Raw genomic sequence first — 24,675 nt, forward strand, 5'->3', positions numbered from 1 at the left:
CACCCCAGATGTTGATTTTCTAATGCGTATTTTTCCATTACACAATTGTATGTACATGTATCCATCACCTACAATGTGTTTGCATGTATGTACATGTACTTTTACAGATTTGTAGCATCATGTCGGAACATGCAGAAAAGATGTCAGATTAGGTGGCCATAATCTACTGTTGGAGTGCCAGAGAAAAATAAAATATTCAACTGAGGTGAGTAAGCTCAAAAGCACAGCATGGGCTAGTGAATCAGCAACAAAACAGTTTAATCAGAACTTACTCATGGAAAAATGCTGGTAATAAAATAAGGCCTTCTTCAACTCTCTATTTTTTATAACTGTCATATGTTAATCAAAAATAGGTAAGCAGGCAAAAATGTGCTAGTTTGACTGGAATCGAGTTAGTTTTCCATGCAGTTAGAATCTTTTCTTCTTAGTAACTAGCACAGTCTTTTGTTTTGGATGTAGCATAAGAATAATGAGAAAATGCTGCTTCTTCCCTGGGATAGACTTAATTTTTTGTTTGTTTGTTTTCTTTTTTCATTAGCTAGTTATTAGATGTTTTTGAGTCAATATGAAGAAAATCTAATAACTTGCTGATAATCTTGACTGTTTTCAGGGAAACCAAGGACTTCTTCAGCCATCCAGCTGCAGATGCAAATTGGTAGGACGGGTGCACAGACAGGGCAGCACCTGATCAGTGAAATGTTCCCTCCTGTTAGCACCATGCTTGGTACAAAGCTGGAGCCAGTTTTTCTGGCTAGTTTGGGTAGTTCTGTTTGGAAGTTCCATTCTGTCAGGAGTTCAGTGTTACTTCAGCCTTTTGCCATTTTGCCATTTTGCAGTGAGCCTTGGGCCTTTCTGCATTTTTGTCCATTCTGCTCTCTCTTGCTGGGACTCGCTGTTCAGGACCAGGGTGCTCTCTCTGGGACTGGTTGGTTGGTTCGACTGGAGTTTCATGAAGGATTGCACTGAGTATAATTTACTACACCCTATCTTACCTTATCTTATCTTATCTTATCTTATCTTATCTTATCTATCTTATCTTCTGTATTTTTAATGAGTAATATGTCATTGCTATTTTGTTGTCTTACTAAACTGTTTTTATCTCAACCCACGAGTTTCTCCCTTCTCTTTCGGTTCTTTTCCCTATCCCACTCAAGGGGGTGGAGGGATTGAGCAAGTGGCTATCATGGTCTTAGTTGCTAGCTGGGGTTAAACCATGACAAAAGGAGAAAAAAATAAATTTATAGGTGATAGTAATTTATGACCATGTACTAAGAATAGGCATACTCATTAACACTCTGCATAAAAAAATCAGACTGCATCACTGGAAATCACATTCAATATTTTTTTCCACAAGAAGATGAAGAGAGTCTAGCAAGAGGTAGGAATTGTAATCTTAAAAACAGAAGATTATACTCTTATGTGCATTTTTCTAAATCCATGATAAAAGCTCACATAAAAATGCATTAGTTCAGAATCTGAACAAAGTATAAACAGGAGGATGGTTAATAATAAGCATCAATCACTTGTTGAAAGAACATAGAAGTGAAGTTATAATGAAAACAATGACAGATGACATAAGGCCAGATATCAAATAATAAGATGACAAACCCCTAAAAAAAGCAAAGTGCTTAATCCTGATTCCACAGAAATTTGGGAGAGATTTGGTATTTATTGCAAAGCATGCAGGATTCAATCACAGCTATGTTTGATTTAATAGGTTCTAATGGATGATATTCTGAACATGAGGTAGAAGCTGGTGAGGAAGCTAAAATGTGCTAATATATGTGGCAATCAGAAATAAATATGAGCTTATCAGGAATATATTTCCTCAGTAATTCATCCTGGCAAAATTCTAGTTGAGGGAGTGGCTGCAATTCAACCAAATGTTCATATGTTTCAGCAGGTGCACAGGAGATACGGAAAGAAAATTGGAAATGACTGAAGAACTGGAAGCTTTTGCCTTTCACTCAGAAACATTTAGTGATCATTCCATATACTTTTCAAAAAGATAATTCAGGAATGACTTGATCACATGGACTACATGCTTTGGGAAAGTAACTTTGATAATATAAAGCATCTGAGGAGATGGATGCAGAAAAAAACCAAACTAAACCAAACCAAACAAACAAACAAAAAAAACCAACCAACCAACCAAAACAAAAACAAACAGCCAAACAAACAAATAACAGTATTTGAATACTGATATTAATTATATTACCACATCCAGATTAGAAATAAAGTTTATATTTTGTTTTGGTGTTTCAGTAATGTGTCATTGACCATGACAATCACATACTGAGCATTGCATTGAATTTCTCAGCCCTGGAAAATGCTTAGTAAAAATCAGATTCTCTTTCAGAAAAACGTGTTGGAAAAGTCTAATTCTGAGATGATCCTTGGCAAGAGCTCAGACTACATGGTTATAGTGATCCCTTCTGGCCTTATGTGCCATTGGTATTTGGGTTTTATAGTTGGAAATATTGTAATTATTTTTTCCTTAGAAAAAAATCTTAAAATATGCAGATTTTGTAGGATGCAAAAATGCTGTATTAATGTATGAATCTTTCGATTCTATGGCCAGTCAAGAAATTCTTCCCTTCAATAAAGATTGTGGTCTTTGGATTTTTCAAATCTACAGAAATTTAGCAAATACCAGTAAATGTAAATGAAGAGGACATATACATGAAAGTTTCGAGTTCCAAATCTTTCTTAAATTGTTTAGTTCCATATGTTCATTCTAGATCTTTTTAAAAATAAAAAGTACATCCTGATCTCCCATGCTCGTTCTGCTTCCTCTTCTGATTAGCAACCACATACTGTTCCCATTAACAGTATATATACTGGGGGATGACACACACTAAGGAATAGCTTATGCTTCTGTTACGTGATTTTGATGGTGAAAAAAGCAACATCACTATGCTGTTTTATAACTAATGTAAAATAATTAGTGATAATTGTACAACTTTAGGTTCCCTTTGCTGTAGAGTAGCTGTGACAGTGCAGTTTGTTGCTAGCCTAGCCAACCATTTTGAGAAATTTATAGTGAATTGGGATTTGCTATATTTACCTGAGCTGCTTGCGTTCTTGTTATTTGTAAGAAATGTTATATTTATTTTGGTGATAAAATCTCTTAGGTATATACTGAACTAACCATGTACATGGAAAATCTGCTACAGATTACTTCAATTTTTTCTACTGAGATCATAGCAAATTACATTAAGGTTCCAGAAAAAGATAAAAGGAATACTTTCAGATTAGACTATGCATGCTAAATTTGCAATTCTTGTCAATCAATATATTTCGTTTTCTTCCAACAGTATAACTTCCATTGCTTTGTCTCAGTCCCAAGGAATAAATTTCTTATTTCTGTCCAAATCTTTTTCCTGCCTACTTCTCTTCTTCCTTGATGTCTCCTTCCTTGCCTAATTTCCATGTGGTTTTCCAAAGCATTGCCATCAGAATATTTATTTTTCTCTCCTGTTACTTCGATTTTAGCATCCCCATTCCCTCTGCAGAGCCCAGCTAATTACAATGTGTTGGTTTTTCTCTTTAGACTGTAACAGCCTTGATCTTCTCTCTTTTCATCTGCCACCTCTCCCATCTGTTGCACGAGCAATGCCAGCCTTGACTCCAGCATTGCTTTTCACTCTCATCCTGTTCTTATTCCTTTTTCTATGCTGATGTCTATGTTTGAAATATGAATGCTACACCCATTTTTCAGGTCAGATCTTAGTCACTGATATTCCTCTTTAGCCTTGCATCCTTTCTGTCACCTGTGAGAAATGTATTGCTTGCTATTCAAAACAAAAAGTATTTTGGAGATGATGAAGACATCGGATTTCATATACTGCTGGACTGTACTCTGTCAAGGTGTGGTACCTGTCAAATCGCCTCTCCACCTCAGTTCCCTGCACTCATAAACATGCTAAAATGTTAAAAGGCAAGCTGAGAAGAATGATATAGTCTGCTCTCTAGTGATATATCTGTGGTACACTTTTGATGTTTGTCATTCTCTGACTTCTACTCACTTGCTTTTTGGGCCTTTTCTCTGTACAACAGAAGAAATTTCCCCCAAACTAGGTGTTTTCTCCCTCAGCAATTTTAGCATCATGCAGTAATCTTGCATCTTGAGAATCCCAAGTAACGACAGTGAGGAGCAGCTCCAGGTCGGCAAATTACAGACAGATTGAAAAACAAGGATGAAATGTGCCGTTGGTAATAACACCTTTGTATATGCTTGCTCAAACATTCCTTATGGCTGCACTTAACATTATGAATACTGTAGAAAGTTGTTTCTGTCGTTGTAGTGAGTGTGCTGAGACAGTACTTCGGACAAAGACTCTGGATAAACACCAGCCGGTGGGAAATGGACTGTGTAATGATAATTTTTGAGATGGAGAAGACATGTTCTTAATGTTTCATTCATAAAAACTACCCGTAAAATACATACCTACTCCAACTACCTTAGAAACCTGGAGAAATCAGCTGATCTTTTCCAAATTTGAACCTGTTGCAAATCTGGTGTTTTGACCAGGTCAGAGAATGTCAGAGATTTGGCTGCTTTTTATACCCTGACAAGGTAAAACTAGTGCGTGAGCACTGAACTCTTACAGAGAATGAAAGTCACGACAGGCAGTATTGCACTGCTAGTCAATACTCTAATTTGGTTTATGACCTCGCACAGCATCCAGGATAGCATTCGAATAAACTCTGCAGAGATGCTTTCAACCACAGCAGAACTAATGAATCCTTAACTTCTACACTAAACTCCTTAATCCATGTAAGACAGCTTCTCATAATATTTTGCAGTGAGGGAGTGACTCTCTCCTGCTTAACCTCTTGTCTGAAACAACATTTGTACGATTTCATTCACATCCTTTGTGCAAGGCTTGCCAAGAGCTCTTTGAACAAGCAGAAAAGCTGCAATGATAATGCCAGCATTAACCTTGCTCTTGGCCTGGAGACCCAACTGGTCAGGAATCAATCCAGGGGACGGGGAAAGGACAATATGTGTCACCTTGATCCCTTGAGGCTAGAAAGGGCCATGTGTCAGCTCTGTCCCTTGGGGCTGCGACGCCCAGTTCCAGGCTGCTCAGCAGAGCACAGGCAATTTGGCTAGCTGTCAACCTGGTGAGATATATGATGGTAACAAACTGCTCTGCTGCTCTCTCCATAGTAAAGCAGGATAAAATCTACTGCAGTTACCACAGGAGTAAATGAAACCTCCATTTTTCTTCTTCTGTAGGGCTGTTTCCCTTTTGAACATTGCAGAAGTATCAGAAGGTACATGGACATCAGTTTGCATTCATACCAACACCAGTCGTGACAGTTGTAACCACTTCACGCTGAACTGGTGGCACAATATGGTTTCCTGTGTCCCCAGGCAACTGAGATATAGGTCATACATTTATTTACACGCAAATTATGTGAAGCTACTTTTTTTTTTTTTTTTAATTTTGAAAAAAAACAAAACAAAACAAAACAACAAAACCAAAATGAAACCCAACCCTTCTTTTCAAAAGATATATGTTCATGTTATGGCTTTAGTTTAAAAATGGTTATGGTATTACAGTGCATTTTATTTAGATCACTTTTATAGTTTTATAATTTTGTCATGGCTTCTGTAACTAGGAAAATAAAGAGAAATTTAAGCTATAGTGAGTGAGAGATGAAACACCGATCAGTCAAACATTTTCTGTTATGTTCTTCATAAAAATAATAGAAAAATAATGTAAATCATAAAAAAACACACTTGAGCAAATGTTAAAGTAATGTATTTTATGACACAAATAAGTAAGAGACATATTGTGCTGTTGCAGAAATTATGCTATGGAGCTCAAGCACTTGGCAACATTAAAAACAAATTAAGTTCAAGGAATAGATAAAATCGCATGAGACAAGATAATAATTCCTTTCTTTGGGAGATATCTAAAAGATATACAGTTTTTGTTTGTTTTGTTGGAATACCCACTGCAGGCATTTTATGCTGTTCTTTGAAAAATCCCATCAAAAACAGGATCTAAGATTAAAAGGACTGTTGTGATTAGAAACATCACCTCTCTTATCCTTATCATCATCATTATGATCTTTCAGCAACAGAAATATCTTTTGGTTTCACCCTTCACTTGTTTGGTATCAATAATTTCTATTTTGAGAAAATCATCCTGTCAAGAAGCAGCTCACTCAAGTTACCACGAAAATACACAGAGTTCTGCTCAACAGAAGTTTATTTTTAGTTCAGAAAAACCACTTCAGTGGTTCAGTACTAGAACTAGTTCACAGCACAGATAAGAGATATTTTTACTTTCACCTCTGCATAGGCATATATAGCCAGAGATTTATTGTGATAAAGTGTTGTGTTAATGACAAGCTTTCACAGAAAGAAAAAGAACAAACCAGAACTGTAAGAAAAAAACCCCAATTCTTATGAGGCACTTGATTACATACTTTGGACTAGAAATACATCTACAACATCGTAAATATGCAGAAAATAACATTCTTCTAATTGCATAATTTGCTTTAAACATAGGCTGTAATTGAAGGGCTTATAGGAGAAAAATTTCTGCTTACAATATTTGTGGCATTAAAAAAAACCAAAACAATGATGCTTGTCTTTACTGAACTCCATTTGTGTTACAATGGAAAGCTATCTTGTACAGATTAACTGTGAGCTGTTATTAAGTTGCCATTTAACTTGAGACTTACCTTATTCCTTGCTAATTGCATTGCCCTAATATGATGTATGCATAGAGATAATGTGAGCGGGTAGCTGCGTTTAGAACAATTTTAAATTTGTGGTTTCCTTTCATTACAAGTCAACATACACAGCACAATGCATCAAGGGCTTAACAAGAAAGAGACAAGCTGGTGGGGCTTCAAGGGCAGCTCAAAGACAGTAGTTAAGAGTACACAACAGAAACCTAACCTGAACTTGGAAACATCACTGTCCTGAGTCTAAACCAGCTACAAAGGAAAACAACCTACAGATAGTGAAAGCATTTATGCCACAGCTGGGAATATGTGGACCAATGACAGGCACACTCCTATAAGGATCCAGCATCTTCTGTCCCAAATTTTGGTTGTCCCCAACCTGTCAGTATCAGCTGTAGCTACTGTCAATATAGCATTCACATATTTCTGTTAAAAGAAACAGATCTGCTAATGTTATATAATGCTCTCAGTTTCTATAACTAAAATGATGTAAAGTCTTTGCTGATGGTATCTGAAGGAAACACGAATACTGAAAGGCATCTTCTGGAGGAGAACGTTCTCCAACATTTGCCTGTATTCTGCTGGACTCCCTGTGGTTTTAGTGGTACTAACAAAATAGGACCTTAATTTTAGAGGTAAAAAGCAATGAAATGAGCTTACCCTAAACACACAAGATCTCCTTTAGAAAAAAAAAGGGAAATACAAAGACATCAGAATCTTCCAGCCTCAAACATCTATCACGAATAATCCAATTCTTACCTATGTGTTCATACCAGAAGAGTAGCAAATGTTCAGATTTTCTTCACAGTGAGATGAGTTTGGTTATTTGAGGCAGTTTGGGAAAATCACAAATCTCACAAGCACTCTGAGTGCTACTGCTGAACAAGATAGCAGAATGCAATATTACTTCTTTGCAGCTATTGCAGCACTGCACAAAAAATGTATCTGTAGCATAAACATTATGCTTTGGAGAGGAATTTTCTGTATTCATCATTTAATTATTTAATAATTTTATTAATTATAACTCATCTCAACACAGTGTCTCATTAGAAAGACAGACAATTTGGTGTTATTGATAAACAATTGCGCGAGACATACTGAAAATCAATTACAGTATCACCCATGAAATGACAGTGAACTTAAATGGATTGAAAATGCCACCCTTCATGAGCTCGCAGGGTCTTTTGCTTTTGAATGTCAACCACCAGAGAAAACCCTGCTTTCTGACAAGAGCTGTGCTGAGCTCCCATTCTGTCCTGGTGAAGGCAGTAAGCAATCTGTGAGTCAGATAGACATGTGGCATTCTCTTTTAATTTTCTGCATATAAACCAGCCCCCAGGTGATTATCTCTACACTGCTGTAGGATTAGTGTCCTATAAATGAGAGACTGCATTGCCTAATGTGAGGTTCCCACCTCAAGGATTTAGCCAACAAACCTCAGAAAATTTATCCATACCTTTTAGTATTCCTCTTATAAATTTCTATATAGCATTACTAACATTAACAATATAGAAAAAATGAGATATCAATGAATCACTCAGTACTTATTGATTACATTATATGTGACAAAACTTGTTCTGAGCTTGCAATTGAAGCAGCTACTCCAGCATGTGATTTAATACCCCATGGTCCAGATAGCCCACTCTTTGTCATGGCAGAGGATGATTTATTTTACAGAGAACTGAAAAAATACACGGTATGATATAGATGTATTTTGAAAATACTTGCAAAACAAATTAATAATAATGGAAGGGGAAAATACTGGCAAGCTATTAAATCCTGACAAACTGTTTTCATGAAAACTTAGTCCTAAGCATGCCATTATATTAAATATGGATATTTATGCATACGTACATTAAGTTGTAAATGAATAAATGTACCATTTTAAAAGATACAACTTCTTCTTTTGTTATTCTGCAGATTCTTCTGTGGAATTTGGATCTGAGGAAAAAACTCTGGGGTTATTTTAAGAATCATTTCTAGAGATCAGAAATGAGTAATATTAAAGGGAAGAATGTATACATGCAGTAGGTTTGATCCTCCTCTGAGAGTAAATCAGAAAGTGTGTAGTGTAAAGCCAATGTAAATGAGGGGGAATATCAGGCACTTCAAATCAGAGCCAGACGACTTCCAGAAATGGTGAGACCCGGAGAAGACAAATACAGATATAACCATTGTATACCACTGAATCTATTATTAATAATAACTGAAATAATTTTTGTTCTTTCTGTCCCTCACAGTAGTACCATAAAGCAGTGTGCAGCATATAGCAACAGATTATTTTTTATCCCAGCTACATCCAATCTAAACAAAAGGCCCCTAGCACAATGGAAAGTAGCATTGTTATCATCCATCATGTGATACAGAGGAACATAAGAAAAAGAGGAAATTGATTCCCAGACTAGTTCAGGAGATCTGGAGAAGAGACATCTGGCTCTTTTTAGTTACTGGATACTGTGCTGAGCTACAGACCATCCCGCATGACGTTCAACCTTGCGCTGTGTATGGAGCCATGCCTTCTTCAGCCGTGCACCTTGCACCACTCAGGTGACCGCAGTCATTTCACTGCTTGGTCAGAGAATAAATAATTTCCTCTATTGAATTCTTGCAACACAAACTGGCAGAAAGACCATATTACAGAAGAGCTGCCGGTCAGGTGCAGACAGGAGGTCAGTATGGACAAGACTGCCTGGTCTTTTCTATAAAGCTGTTTTCCTTTCCAGACGAGAAATGAAAACTATTGAAAGATTCAATGTTGTCCTGTCTTTTAAGGCTGGAATCTCCTTTCAGCCAAAATAATTTATTCCAATTGTCAAAGCTCATCAGGCTCTCAGCATGAGTCTTGCATAAATGGATTTACTCCTGCCTCTTTCATTTGCACACTCCATGAAATTTTTTTCCACCTATTTAATTTCATCAAGACTTTCTTCACAGAGACTAGTAAACTTGCTGCAAGAGCACTGTAATGCAAAATACACTATCTCTTTCTTATATTCCTGTGAAAAAAAATGGAGTAAACCACAATATGCCTTAATAATTAACATACTTAGAAAAATTCCCAATTTTTCTAAGGAACAATAGGAACAATATGGACGCACATGATAAATAGAGCAATAAAGCCATGCTTATGAGTAACAGATAATAAAGGGCTGCCAACTTGGATATGCAATTTTCTGTTTAAAATCTCCCATGGTGAAATTCACGATATTCAGTATTCCAGAGTAGTGGTGTAAAATACTCCCATGAAACTGCAGCGTCTGGGAATATTACTATGGCATCGTTGATGTTATTTTTCTAAATAAAGTGTCTCCCTGTTGCAAGAAAACTCATCAAGTGGAGAAGGTGATGAACACATTATTGCAAAGGCACAAGGTTTGGGAAATCTAGCTGTGTTTTCCTTTGGCTGTTTTTCTGTGAACATCATCATTTAGGGCAGGTCCTATGCAGGGAGGGGAACTTGTCTTTGTCCATGCTCCTATAGGGCAGCCCTAATGGCTTGAGCAGCAGTAGATCCTCCAAAGCTGTCTTGGCGTTAAGACCACAGCAAGGAAGGAGCATTAAACCCAGAGAAAACAAGCAGGGCCAATGTGATCCTCTCCTGTCATTATGCACATTTGTTTATTCATTTAAGAAATTTATTTATTTGAGAAGTTTTCACCTCAGGAAACAGCCAACTAGAAAATATGAAGACTTAATAAGGAAAGACTAAGGTTTAATTCCATGAAGCAGATTATAGCTCACAGTGGATGCTGTATAACATTTGTATTTGTTTGAAAAAAGAAGATTGTTTCTGTAATAACCTGATCCTGAAGCACATCCAGGAGGGGAATGGGAGCAGAGCTGCCTCAGAAACTAATGCAATCAGACAGATATTTTAAAAAGCCTATGAAGATTTTGCACCCTCCAGTAGGCTGAGGCTAAACAGGATTTGTCAGAAGCGGGAGCAGGTAGCAAGATAGGCTTTGTCAAAAGCAGAAAATGATGTCAGAGTGGTCTTGGTCAAAAACATTAGTCTTTACAGTCAGTTCCTGTCAGTATGATGCCTTTGAAACAGCCAGTCTTCAAATTAGTGTTTTCCAATGAGCTGGCCTTCGGGAGTCAAAGAAACAAACAAATTAATCTGAAAGAACAAGCCTGCCCTAGACGCTGATAAATCTGTTATGACAATGTAAGGCTTATTAAACACTGAGAAATATATTTCCCTAGCCTCAGGGTCAAACACAAGTTTTAAGGTTAATAGAGGAAATCAACATTTTAAGAAAATGTCACATGAACGACTTTTTCATTTCTGCTTTTGACAAGAAAATAGCACTTCAATACACTTAACTATAAAATGTAATGCATGTAGTGAGATGTTATCCAAATAACACAATATTCTGAGTTATAGGGACATAACTGAAACAGGATAACATAGATTATGTTAAAATTTGAGAAACAAGGGAGTCCCAGGTCTTCTCTTACATTACCATTAATCTGTCGTTGAACATCAACCCTGGTTTGCCTTCCTGAACTCTGTTGGAGTCACACGCGTGATCTCTGCTCTGTACGGAGATGAAAGGCAGGACGGCTCCAGCATATTGCCGAGGAAATAACTCAGTCTTGATAAAAGGAGTGCTCTGCAGAATAGAAAAGCTAAACAGTGCTATTGATTATAATGATGCATGCTACAGTGAAAGAAGGTGGAAGCACAGGGGCTGCCTACCTACACACAGCTTTTCCTCTCAGCAGCAGCTGCAGTTACAGCACGGATTCTTCTCGCAATTTATGGTGTTACAGATGGATTCCTCTGTGTTGAAAGGTTTTTGCAGGGGGCAATGGTACATCAACCTGATCTGCTATACTCAGGAGGGTTTCTTGGGTCCAAAAGCCTCTTAGGTTTGCTTCCTCAAGTGAAAAATTACTTCCACTGTGGGTATTTGTAGAAAGAAACAAACATACACAGATATATATGAAAAAAAAAAATCTACATTATCCACTGCCATAGCCCAAAGAACTCATCACGTGGAACACAGTTATCCAAAACCTTATCCCTTCTGCTCCACAGTCCCCACACCTCTTTGTTTCAAAGCACATTATGTGTCTTAAGCAACTGTCTGGTGGGACAGAAATTCTTACTAACCCACATTGCCTTTCTGGTTGTTTTCCGTCACTGTAAACCATCCTTTCAGGAAATAAGGGGAAAGACTGTACATTTTATTGAACTAAAATACATTTGTTTAATGTACGTTCTGTCTCTGTTTTGTAGCTAATCGTGTGAGGCAGACTTTAGATTTACCTCAATACTCCAAAGAGTTGACTAAAGAGCTTGAAGGTCCTTCAAATACCTTCCCTGTTTGGAGGCCATCAGTCATTGCTGTTCTCCAGAAATCTGACAGGCATGATGTGTTGAGAAACACTGTGATGGAAAGCAACAATGCCCCCCAAAATGAGGGCTGACCTCCATAAACAAAATGGAAGCCAAAAAATGCTTTTATAGGGTAAGTTTCATTAGTCTCACTAGTCTCATCAGTCTCATTATTCATATAAAAGGCTACGACACAATATCCACTATTAGAGTGAGGAACTTTAGACAGAAGGGGTCTTTCAGTGTGTAAAAGGGATAGACTTATGACCTAGACTCAGTAGGCAACATCATTCACACTCTGGTGGGCGAAACCAGCTCATTCTTCTACACATATGTTGGTTCGGGAAAATGAGTTGCATTTTTGCCACTAGTGGTGAAGAATTTCGTCAGTACACAAAATTAAACATGGTAGAAATCCCGTATGTCATCAAGATCCATCAAGAGAATAGTTTACAGTGGCATCCCACATCACCAGTGGGAAAAAATAATTCGGTTCTAGCACAGAGTGCGTCACACAGCAGCGTACATTGACATTTCACAGGCACGGACTGATGAACACCCACACAAGCTAACTTTAAACCAACAGTTCGAGTGCAAAAGCCCAGGCAGCACAAAGCTTTGTGGGGGTTAACACCAAAGTGTATTTTTTCATTCCTTACACCAGCAGGTAGGTTTCCCGGCCCAGCTCACCGTTACCATGGCAACATTGCCAGCCATCCCCAAGCCAGCTAGTTTAAAGCTAATTTGGATAAGCCCGCATTAGCTGCAGACATTTTAGTGACTGCACTGTAGACAAGTTCATAGCAAGAAAGCATTTTCAGAAAGATTTCAAAATAGCCATGTGGGTTTTTTTAAATATTTGCTGACTCTGTTGCTACTGATGGAATAAGGACAGGTGCTGTGAGGTAGATGAGCAGGTGACTTTCCAGAGTAAGTCAAAAGGCAAGGGAGTTCTGCAAGCAGCCCAGATTGTTTGTGATTGATTTGATACAATGGTATAGACAAAACCACAACAATGAGAATCTTATCTGTAAAACTGCTTTTTTTCTGTATGTTCCATTGCTTGTTTAAGTGTAGAGCTTCCTACAAAAAGAACTAGTTTCTGTATCTTTCTGGCACAACAGATGACCTTTTTTTTTTCTTTTTTAGTAATTCTTTATATAAAAGGAAGGTAACTGTTGTGGCATATTGTTGTGGCATATTATTACTTACAGAGCAATTAAATTGTTAGACACAATTAAATTGAATTGTAGACACAAGCAAAACTATTATTCAATCTCTCTGTATCTGAATTTCATTTTATTTTCATCTTATCTTCCCTAATCCCAGAATAAGTATACCAAAGCATCAAGTAACAGCATCCTATCATTTCCTTATCTGCTATACACTGCATTTGTACTCATTTCAGCACTAAGCTATCTCCATAGCCTGAAAAATCACTTAACGTTGCATATATTCAGGTTGCACTGCCTTGAAATAAATAATTTACTGTTATCTATTCTATAAATATCCAGAGCACAAGTTATCCAATAATCATAATGGCAAGATGCTTTAATTTCAGCTGTATTATAACGTCTCTTCATAGATTACCTCAACAGCTAGGACAGACTGCTTAAGTAAGTTATTGCCTCTCTTTAGAGCGAAATACTTTCAAACAAAAATTCCTTGTTAGCACACTTCCTTCAAAATGATGATATAGACAAATCAATCTCTGTGGGTCATGCTCATCAAAACTACCCCAAAAGGCTATGTTACTCCTTTCTCTTCAATGGGTAACAGGGCACTGAAGATGTTCTCCCTTTACCCACACATTTCCTCTTACCAAGTCCAAACTGATATGAAGACTTTGAAGAATGAAAGCTGCTTGGCAGTGTTTCCAAGTGGTCAACCTTCTGTACGCTGCACTTACAGAAATAAACTCCCTTCCTCCCTCAGAAGACAGAACGCTCACATGCACCATCTTAGCCAGAATTAATCTGAGACTCAAAAGAATATGCCAAGAAACATCACAGAGCTGCTCCCAAAACTGGGCGTCAAACTTGAGTCGAACCAGCACAAGCAAGAGAGGTGTGTGTTACTCCACACGGTACATTTCACACATCCTAACAGGCAATTAATGCACTGCAGCTGATGTACTTTCCAAGTCACATCCTTACTTATTGCATAGCTTAAATCTGTGGATGCAGTTAAGAAATGAATTAATTCATCTCCATGGAAATTCCTCAAGCAGTGTTTGAATGCGTTTGAAAATCTTGAAATAGAAAGATATCTAAAGGGTCCTAACACTAGAAAAGGAATGAACCATTTGGATCCTAGCTCTCAAAGCTTAAAAGCCAAGGAAATACTGAGGTTTCTGTTAAGGGTAGAACAAAAATTTGTAACTCTCCTACCAGTAAACAGGAGAACTTCAAGTAAATGTCAGCTGAAAAACAGATGGTCTCTCCCACAGAAACAGATTTTGCTGTCGTGCAGTTTGTTCAGACATCATGAGTAGTTAATCTAGTTACTAATGTGTACTTCATGAGCCTCACCTTTACTGCCAGTTGAATGTCTTAATTTCTACAATTTTAAATTCATACCGCATGGCAAGTTTCTATAGTGGTCCATTGCTTTTATGTCCAGTTATTTTTAATTTATTAATATTTTTTCCCTTCACAGTATCACTATCAAATAACATCCTATACTGCCTATACAGTTTCATATTTGCACCTCATTCTGGAAATAAGTCAATAGGCAGAATTTTACAACTAGAGGGTGCTGGAGGACCATAATGTAATAGGCATGCAAAACTCTCAATGACCTTTAGTGGAAATAAGAAAAATAAAATAAATCAATTATTACTGCTCAGTAGGACAAGTTAATATATTCTAAAGTAATACAAATATTGGAATATTATCTAGTGTAAGTAAGAAGAAAATTAATATTTTATAGCTGATACTGTTTTATTTAAAATTCCATTTCAAATTTGCTGTTAAACTTTGCTTCGGTCCTTAGGCTTTGTGCCGTAATGAATGAAAAGCCTTTATCTTAACAATGCACATTCCTTTTGCTTCCTTTTGTGTGAGTTGGAAAGCAATTACAGTATATTATTGATTAAACATTTTATGATAAAACACAAAAGCCATCAAGTAAGCAAGAAAGCAAGAAGGAACAAAGAATAATTTAACAATAAAATCTATAATTGAGATTATACAGATAGAATGTGGACATTAATTACAGATAAATCATTTAATAAGATTTCTAACAAAAAAAAAAATCTTTCAAAAGTCATATAATTTCCAACACAGGGTAATTATTTTCTTGCCTTCCAGTACTGTAAGAAAAAATACAAGTATGAGAATAAATAATGTCTATAAATATAGCACTCTGATTGTATGTATAAAAATTACCTCTCCCTTCCTTACTCTTTGACTTACCCTTATTGCTTCTCAGAGTCTCTGGCAATTCTGTAAATACCTTCACCAGACAGAAATACTGGAACTTTGAACCAGACCTTAAAGATACATACATTTTTTTCCTTTTTGCTCAAAACGGTTCAGTAACATTTGGGATTTGCCTTCTGTTTCTTCCTATCAGAAAGAAATCCAAAGGACAAACTGTGGCAACCTGGTAAAGTGGCTCCCTGAAATCTGCACCAGAAAGTGGCCAAGAAGCTGATGGGAAGCATGCGACCATATTCTGAAAGCAGATCTCTTCAACCCAAACACGAATTGTAGCAACGAGGGTGCTGAACCCAAAGTGGCAGTGGTTAGTTGTCATGCACCCTGGGTGCCTGCAGATCGGCCAGATGCCCAGGGAAGACAGCATAGCATGATTTGCTTTTTTTTTTTTAATATTTCCACTTTTGACCTCCTGGTTGTACAGGCTGGCCATACGTGGACAACATTCACTTGGTGGACAATACACAAGTGATCTGACAGTCCACTTGAGGCCTGCATTGGCTCAACACATCCTGGATGCACTAGAAATGTAGTGCAAGTGGTATTGTGTCTGCTTCCATGCTATGGAAGGCTTCAGGTCTTTAATTAATTCAATTCCTTGCCTATGAGTAGCCAATAATACATATTTCCTTTTATGAATTGCCAAGTTACTGAGACCTGTCTTATTTTCAAATTTTAACTAACTGTGCCCCAGTTTCACAAGCAGAGATGAGCATCTCTACAGGATGCTCACAAGGGCTGAGGCACAGGCCCTTCGTGTTCCTGGGGAACACACACTACTCAGATGCCTACATCCAAGCAGCTTTCCTTTGGTTGCATTTCACCTCATGACTTGCCCTTACAAAGGGGTGTGCTCTGGCAGACACAGAAGACCACAGGTCCTGCACTATGCACCTCGGGGAGATGATGTTTCTGTAGGCTCCATGTCATGGGGTTTCCTCTGGAAAATGGAGAGCAGTCTCCTATCAGAACAGATTCATGCATAGGACCTTGTTCTCCAGTAAGTATCAGCCAACTCAATGAGCTGGTGAGGGTAGCCTTCCATTAACACATAGGCACAAGGGATAATTATTTATTTAAAAGTCTCAGCCCCTTAGACACCTCTTCATTTCTACTGGTAGCTAGGTGTTAGCTTTGGTCATCTGTACTACAATAGGTAAAAAAAAAAAAAAGCATAACTAGTGGTAAAAATAGGATTCCATCTTGACAGTAACTGGTTTGTTTAAACTGAAAGCTTCTAAGGGGGTAAACAAATCAAGTAAGATGTATTCAACACAACAAGAAGAAAATTGTGACTTAGATACTGCAGGCTTGCAAGACACTACAGAAGATGAGCTAGAGGACAGTGTAATGTAAAAAAGTATAATATAACCTGATACTGAACTGGATCTTGTGATGTTTCTCCGAAATTCCTGATATCTTCAGTCTAGAAAGTGGTCTGTTTGTAATTGACATATTGTATCTAGTTTGTTCCTAAGGAAACAGCAGTCAAAATTTGGCCAGATGTTTTATTGTCAGCATATTCTCACACATTTAAGTGTGCCTGCTTGATGGATACAATTGCTATCTTTTTTCTAAATAAGCTGATTTTACAAAATTAGTAATTCTCTGATCTTTATTTTTCCACATAGACAAGATAGCTTATTCAATGCTGCCTTTACTTACAAAGTCTAAATAATATGAATTACAACTTAGCTTTTTCTTCAACAGTGCCATCTAAAATTATGCAGGAACAAGATGTTGTTTGGTTGTTATTTTTTTCCCCCTCTGGAAGTCAGCAGAAAAGCTGTTAAATACTACATATACTAGAATACTGATTTTAATAATACTCAACGTGCACATCAGCTTCATTGTCAGAAACACTTTAAATCTCTGTATGTTACTAATAACTGAAGAGTGTTATTCAGCTTTGTAATGTAGTATGCATTGTCCTTCATATATATTCCTAAAGCAGGATGTATGCTGTACATTTATATACAATGTTGGTTGGAGCACAGACATTGCAGTGTCATGCTTTCATTCAGATTTCAGATGCCATATGTTCAGTACAATCGCATGGCATCAAAATGCAATATATTGCTTTGCAAATGCAAATAATTTCACACAGCGGCCTTCATGACTGGGGAGGAGTAATGAAATGGGGTATATTTTACACATATGAAAAACATAAATAAAAGATTTATCATAAATATATGGACCAGTATATGACGTTGAAGAACAAGAAGCAAAAAGGGAACAGTGCTCTTGCATAAAGATCGATTCTCTTTGCTGCTGATGGAATGACAGGCTTGGGAGGAGGAGGCTTCTTGTTGTTCTTGGCTTGAGATTTTCCGAGCCCATTGTTGACTTCAATGGGCTTCCCATAACAGTCATAATTCGATAATTCAAAATCCCTTGGCAAGCTTCCAACGATGCTGAAATCATTGGATCTCAGATCAGATTTCGAAGTGCAAACTTTTTTGCATCTGGTCTCACCAACCTATGAAATAAAGTGTAAGGGGAATCAAGATCTACTCACCATATTTCATTAACAAACTTAATGCAGCTGTTAGAGAACACCACAAACAAACATATAGGAAATTACTTGTTGATAGAGTTACGGTACATCAGCCTAATTTGCTGAATGGCTGCATTATAAGGTACTTAAATATGATCAGTCTATCATATAAACTAATCCAAACATTCTTAATTGTGTAATTTTTCATGCACAAGGTGCCGCATGCTGTGCAACCTGCTATAGTTAGATTCCTTAATTTTAAGACGATAGAAGGGGAGAGAATATTTCTGTAGAGAGTATTTTTGCAAATCAGTTCTGTGCAGATGAACCTGCAGGACAGATACTATTCAATACTTACATTTTTCTGAGGCGTGAGGTTATAGTCAGAATTAAGACTAAAATTCAGTGTTTGATGCAACAATAGAGTTTATTCCAGTTCTACTATGTAGTCAGCTCAAGATCCCATCTCTCATCCCAGAGTGACCACCTTACATGGTGAGAAGGCACTTCCTTTGTACCTGCACTCCTTGGTGCCTCTCTAAAGACACATAACAAAGATGTAACACTGTTCTCAGCACTTCCCATTGGTACACAAGAGAACTGTGTAACTGGGACATCTAAACTCAGCAACTGAATTCCTGCCTTTTCTACAGCTCTGCCAGTGCTCTTGGGGATCAAGTACAACTGTGCCATAGGGTCACCCCAGGTGAATCATTCTCTTTTACAGACTAGACAACTGTACTTCCACAGACAATGAACATTTAAAAGAAAAACCTACTTGGCACCCTTCAAACTGAAGTGTTTTGGGAAAAAAAAAAAAAAGAAGAAAAAAGAATACAGGTTATGAAACTTAACTGCATTATTAATAATGCTATTTGTACATTATATAACCTGAGAGTTAGTTGGAAAAAATGCTGGTTCACAAATTAGGTTATACACCTGGGCAATTGACATTAACATAAGTTTCACTAGAGCTTCCTGGAGCCACTGATACACTAAAGCTTGGTTTTTCCAAAAGCTGCCTATCCCTCCTTCCCAGTAGCTGATCACTCCCCCACAAAGCCTTCAGGCATTTTACTCTCAGTTCTCTCCACCTCTGAGTTCTCTGCAGTCCTAGGCTGATGGTTCAGCATACTAGCATCATCACATTTTGTAGTTAAAATAATAATAGTGAAATATTCTACCAGACTTACAGGTGAATGAAAAACATTCTGGAGAACATTATTAGCTTCTCTGTCACAACTGACAAGGTATCCTGGATGAAAAGAACTGAGGCAGTCAGGGACAGCCTGAGACAGTGTTTAATGTTGGAGTAGCAGGGACAAACTATCTAGTAAGGCGGTAACTGAGACACATATGAACATGATTATGTGACCCTGGGTAACATGGGGGCCGTCAATCAGTGATCGGAGATGTTCCTTCCAATCGGATCATACTCAATGATATGGGTAATAAAGATACAAAGCAGACTCTTCTTCAATGAAAGGGTAACTTGTAGAATTGGGGTGCATGTTAACTGAAGAGTCACAGGAATATTACACTTTTTCCGTGGCCAAAACGAGTAAGATTTAGTAAGGCTATTACAAGAAATAGAATCATGTATGAGATTATAAGCCTGCTTTTCAATTTGCAAACTTGTAATCTGTTTCTCATACTACCAGCAATACATTGTAAAGCTCAGTGACAATAATTGTAACCTAGGTGCTCGGATTCACAATACAGAATGTTCCTGTTCAACTGCAGTATCTAGAGAGAGCTCTCTTAAAGGCTGTTGCAAGTTGGTTCTCATTCACCTGCGGGACAGAGAACTGAGGGAACAGTTTCTGGGTCACCCCTGCCTTACAAGCAGAGGACTGTTCACAGCATGCTCACAAAGAGTTCTGCTTAGTGTCAGCTGGAGCACTGATTGGTCAGGGTGACACAATTTTCCTTCTAAGAGCAACCTGGCCCAAATTTCTCTTTAGCAAGTATTTTAAAATAATTTATTTCATTCCCCTGGCTTTACAAATCTAATGTATTTTTCTTTTTTCTACAGTCAGTTGCTGCCTAAACGTATTATTAAATTTCTTCCCATACATCCGCTCAACTCTCCAATAGTTCTGTTGTTTTAATCTAAATTCACTTCAGTTGACCTACAGCTTTCCCTAAACAAAGTGAGATAATATATATTAAAAGTAGTTTATCTACTGCTTATTAATCCTGCCTTAGTTCGTGCTAGAAGCGTAATGATATCCCTGACACTTACCAAAGTCTACAGGAACAATTTCTGTGGAAGATGATAGCGCAGGACTTGATTTTACAGTACTGCACTGAAGACTTGTAAAGAAAGTAAAACATTGTTAAATGTTACATCCTTTCGACCTCATCCTGACATAGAACTTGGCCCTGGAAAATATTTTATATCATTTGCCTTATCCTGCCCCAGCATTGTGACCCGTGGGCCAGACCCAGCCCACAGGATGCTTCCACCAGCTCTGTGGCTTTGGTCTAACAGGGGATGGAGAGCAACTGTTTGGGAAGGGAAGGCTGCTGAACCAGTGCAGGGCCTCCCTGGCTCCCCCATGGAGCTGGGCAGCTGCTCCTCATCCCTCCAGCACAGAGCTGGGGGGCTGAGGAGGGCACGGGAAGGCAAGTGGCTCTGGGGTCTTGGGCCAAAACACAGACCTCATTCCCATTTCTCCCAGGACTGGGCCACATTGTCTAGGTTCAATATATCGGACAGGACATCTGCCTTTTGATGAACAGTTCAGAAATACCTAAAAATGCCTCCTAGAAGCCAGAAAGCCCCTTGCGATGATCCTTTCTCACCTTTTCCAAAGTTCAGGCTGATGGGTGCCCACTGCCAAGCTCAGCACCTGACACTGCCATGGATGCCGTGGCATCCAGAGCTGTGGCACACACACCACTACGGCAGACACACACATCTCAGAAAGCCTTTCTTTGCGGAGTCAGGGGAATAATGTGATAAGAAAGTGGAGAAAGAGATGAAGAAAGAAGCAGCATTGCCTGTGCATACAAACTGATGGGAAGGGGGAATTCCCCATTGTTGCCTCTCCTGCTATGGTGCTCCTGATCACTCCACATTTACTGCCTAAACTATTTATACCAGATTTTCCTTGAAAAACATCCAGAATGAAGAATTTTTTGCATGACCTTCTTCCTCACAAACATATGCACCTTATTTCTAACCTGAATTTATTCAGCTTCCATTTTCAGTCACAAGGCGTGACTATAGTTAGTCTGATTAACTGTTGGTACTTACAGATGGTAACAGATCTAACCTTGATTTTGCATAATTCAGATGACGGAACCAGGTTGACATATGAAGCCAAGTCAAACGTTCTTGAGAGTTTCTTACCTTCACATCATTACCTCTGTCAATGTAAGTGATCATATTTTAAAAAATTCTATTCAGTTTGATTAAATCAATAAACACACAGGTCAGCTTTAATTTCACTGACCCATTTAAATTTATTAGCTAACATGGGGGTGAATTATGAATAATGTTAATTATAATTAATACTTATGAATAATAATTATTAGTCAGCCACCTGTTGGCTATGCAATATTTTCCACTGATTGATGTCAAGCTTATAATTATTCATGTTATGCCACTTAGCCTTTAAAAGTACTGGCACAAAGTTAGCTTCTCACTGTCTTTTGGAACTCTCCCAGTTTTAAAGAATTCATTAAAAAATCAACATTCCTGTTCCACAGCACTCGTGGACCAGCTCTTTAAAAAATCCAAGATGCAACTTAAGCTGAAATCTTGGTTGTAAAATGTCTAACAGCTACTGTTTAACATCCTCATTAGCTGCTGTCAATTAAACTTATTTCATCATCTGTTTACATATATTTGACTTTTTCTCAAACAGAGAGCAGAATGTTTTTTCAACACTTTTGCCTTTTCTGCTATTTCTTGACACTTATAACATCTCCATCTAGTATTGGACCAACACTCTTGTTACTGGTGTTTCTATACTTCCTATACATGCAAAGTAACTTCCAATTCCCCCACTTATGCTAACCACATATCTCTTTTGTTATCGACATCTATTATCTACATTTATTTTCTGGATTTCAACTTATACTAATTGCTATCAACTTCTTTTGACAGTAAGAAGAAAACAGAAATGCTTGAAGCTGTGTAAGTTTTCAGACTTTGGGTGTTTGTTTTAGAATGTGCTGCTTGGGGATTTTTTTTGTTTCTTTGTTTGCTTTTTTTGTTTATTTGTTTGTTTGTTTTAAATTAGTATAGCTCCCCTTCTGGTATGTAGCTGTTTTGAACATTGTCAGATAGCTCACTAGCATCACTCATATTTTTTGTTTAAATTCTTCCACTCAGACATGAAAAAATGGTTTTCAAATTTGTGAATCTGTCCTTTCACAGCCCCAAAACTACTGGAACTTGATTAGATTTATTTTGCGCAAATAGAATAAAAATCCTTTTCAAGTGACTCTTCATCCTGTCATCAACTGCTCTTTATTCATCACGATGAAGTTTAACACTAAATGCCATCATTTTGGATTCAGGAATTATTGAGAGCAGAAATGTATTGTCCATAATTTTCAGCAAAGCTTTGAACATGCTGTAGCACTGGCAGCCTCTCAAGCTCAGCATCCATCCCTCAGGCCAAAGCACCTCCTGACTGTAATGCAACATTCTCTGCTCTACACAGCATGTCTTCCCTGCCACGAAATCATCTCTTCTGCTGCCCGCAACCTCTTTTGGCACGCAGATCTGTCACTAGTCCTCCCAGTTGTGTAAGAGTCTTCCATACAAGATGAAGAAGTATTTTTCTAACAAACTCTGTCATTAATCTTTCTTGCACTTGTTTTGTGTTCTTCTCTTGCTCTTGTAGATCATCAATAAAGTAATCATTATTTAGTATTAGCGTGTATTCAGACCGAGTAGATTTTCTGGTGCAGCTCAGCAGGAATTCACTATGACATTCTAAATATTCCTTGCAAATTCTCATTACCCCACTAACTGCAAAGTACAGCACAAAAAACATCTATACATAAAATATCACAGAATCACAGCATAGCTGAGGTTGGCAGGGACCTCTGGAGATCATCTAGTCCAATCCTCTGCTCAAAGCAGATTGCTTGGGGCCTTTTTACAGTCGTGTCCTGAATTATCTCCAAGGATAGATACATGAGTCACCAGAGCAGAAAGTACCTACCCTGTACCTGAAATGCTGTCAGGAGCTATTAAAATAGATTGCAGCCTGTGGTTTTGTGTACAAGATAAAATGTGAACTGGGTTTCTGGTGATTCTACATGAAAAATCTGAGTCTGGAGTGCCACTCGAGGGGAAAAGACACTATGGGAAGATCAAGCCACCACAGGTCACCACCACTGGTCAGGTATATTGTAAATCAGTAGAGATGAACACAAAACATATCAGGTTTCGGAGCGTAGATGCAGCTCTGACAAGATAAGGCAAGCAACAGTACTACTTCTCTTTAAAAATAACTGGGTTTAGAGCTGTTACCACTGCTTGCATAGCACTATTCATCATCCCCCAGAGCCACTCTTTTAGCAAATGTTCTCTCCAGTCAACAGCACATTACTTGTAGGGGACAGCTTCTATAAACGGGCTTGATGAAAATGTGACTTTTCAAATCGAGGGGTGTTGTTATAGTTAACAGCGCAATCTCTCCCTGTAATTACGCCACCAGTGAAAGCAAAAAAAATGATTCATCTTCAAAACAGTTCCTTTTTTGCTTGTTTTTCTCACTCTATGATGTTACATTGCTAGGAAACACATGCAGACTCCTACTGAGGATTCCCAATAAAAGGTAAGTGCCAGCAGTTGCCACCAGGTTGCATAATTTTCTCCTCTGCTTAGAACAGCATCTACTTGCAGCCTCTATGAGCTAAGGGAGCCAAACTGTTCTTACGGCTTCTTACCTCTGAATGCATTGCCACTGCAGCTCCTAGCAAACACAGTAGAAGTGCTTATGCTGAATTCCACTTTTTTCTACAGATTCAGGTTGATCTTGCCAGATGGACCACTTGACTTTAATCAGTCATATTGATAAACCTGTGGGCTTAAAATTGCACTGACATTTCAAGTGTTTTTGTTGGAGGGGGCATGAGTCACAAAGCATGGACTTGGGGGTTTGGCATATGCTGGCAACACGCAGCTTTTGCGTCAACCAGTATCCAGGATTTGGTGGAGAGGAGAAGTAGTTTTCATCCATGGAAGGTTTTCTCCATCTTTGTCTGATTCTCAGATTGTGAGCATTGTTTTCATCCTGTCATTTTCACTGTTGCTGTTGGTGGCTATTGGTCATGATCATTGACTTTAGTGACGCAGTAGTGCCTTCCACTGAAAACTTCCAGGTGGACCCTTACAGATTTCTGCTACAGGGGATCTCTTCTCCTCACTTTCAATTATGAATGACATCAAGCTTTTAATTTTTAGGATATACTGAAAAGTTTATCCCTTTATTTCTTGTCATAAAAAAGGAACAACAGCCACTTATATTATTAAGGATGATGACATGATTTAGTTATGGCTTGTTTTTCACTAATATCAAACATGCCAAGTCTCCAGACCAGATGCCATTTTTATCTTTAACAAATGGATCAAATACATAAAAACAAGTTATCCCATGAGGGCTGGAACCAGGGGTGTCTGACCACTCCACTTGCTTCCCTGTGCTCCCACTGAT

The 24,675-nt window shown here is 38.0% G+C and overlaps 1 protein-coding gene across 3 annotated transcripts in view; it reads right to left on the bottom strand.

Moving 5' to 3' along the window:
- Positions 1-15,213: 15,213 nt before the first annotated feature.
- Positions 15,214-24,675, bottom strand: part of GLRB (glycine receptor beta) — a 49,772-nt gene continuing 40,310 nt past the window's right edge. For all 3 annotated transcript variants that reach the window (XM_065836844.2, XM_071807762.1, XM_071807761.1), the window contains one exon: positions 15,214-17,974. In XM_065836844.2, coding sequence (XP_065692916.1) covers positions 17,678-17,974 — 297 coding nt within the window. In that variant the 3' untranslated portion in view covers positions 15,214-17,677. The remainder of the gene's footprint in view (positions 17,975-24,675) is intronic.

This window comes from Patagioenas fasciata, chromosome 4 (assembly GCF_037038585.1).
Source record: "Patagioenas fasciata isolate bPatFas1 chromosome 4, bPatFas1.hap1, whole genome shotgun sequence".
Classification (NCBI taxonomy): Eukaryota; Metazoa; Chordata; class Aves; order Columbiformes; family Columbidae; genus Patagioenas; species Patagioenas fasciata.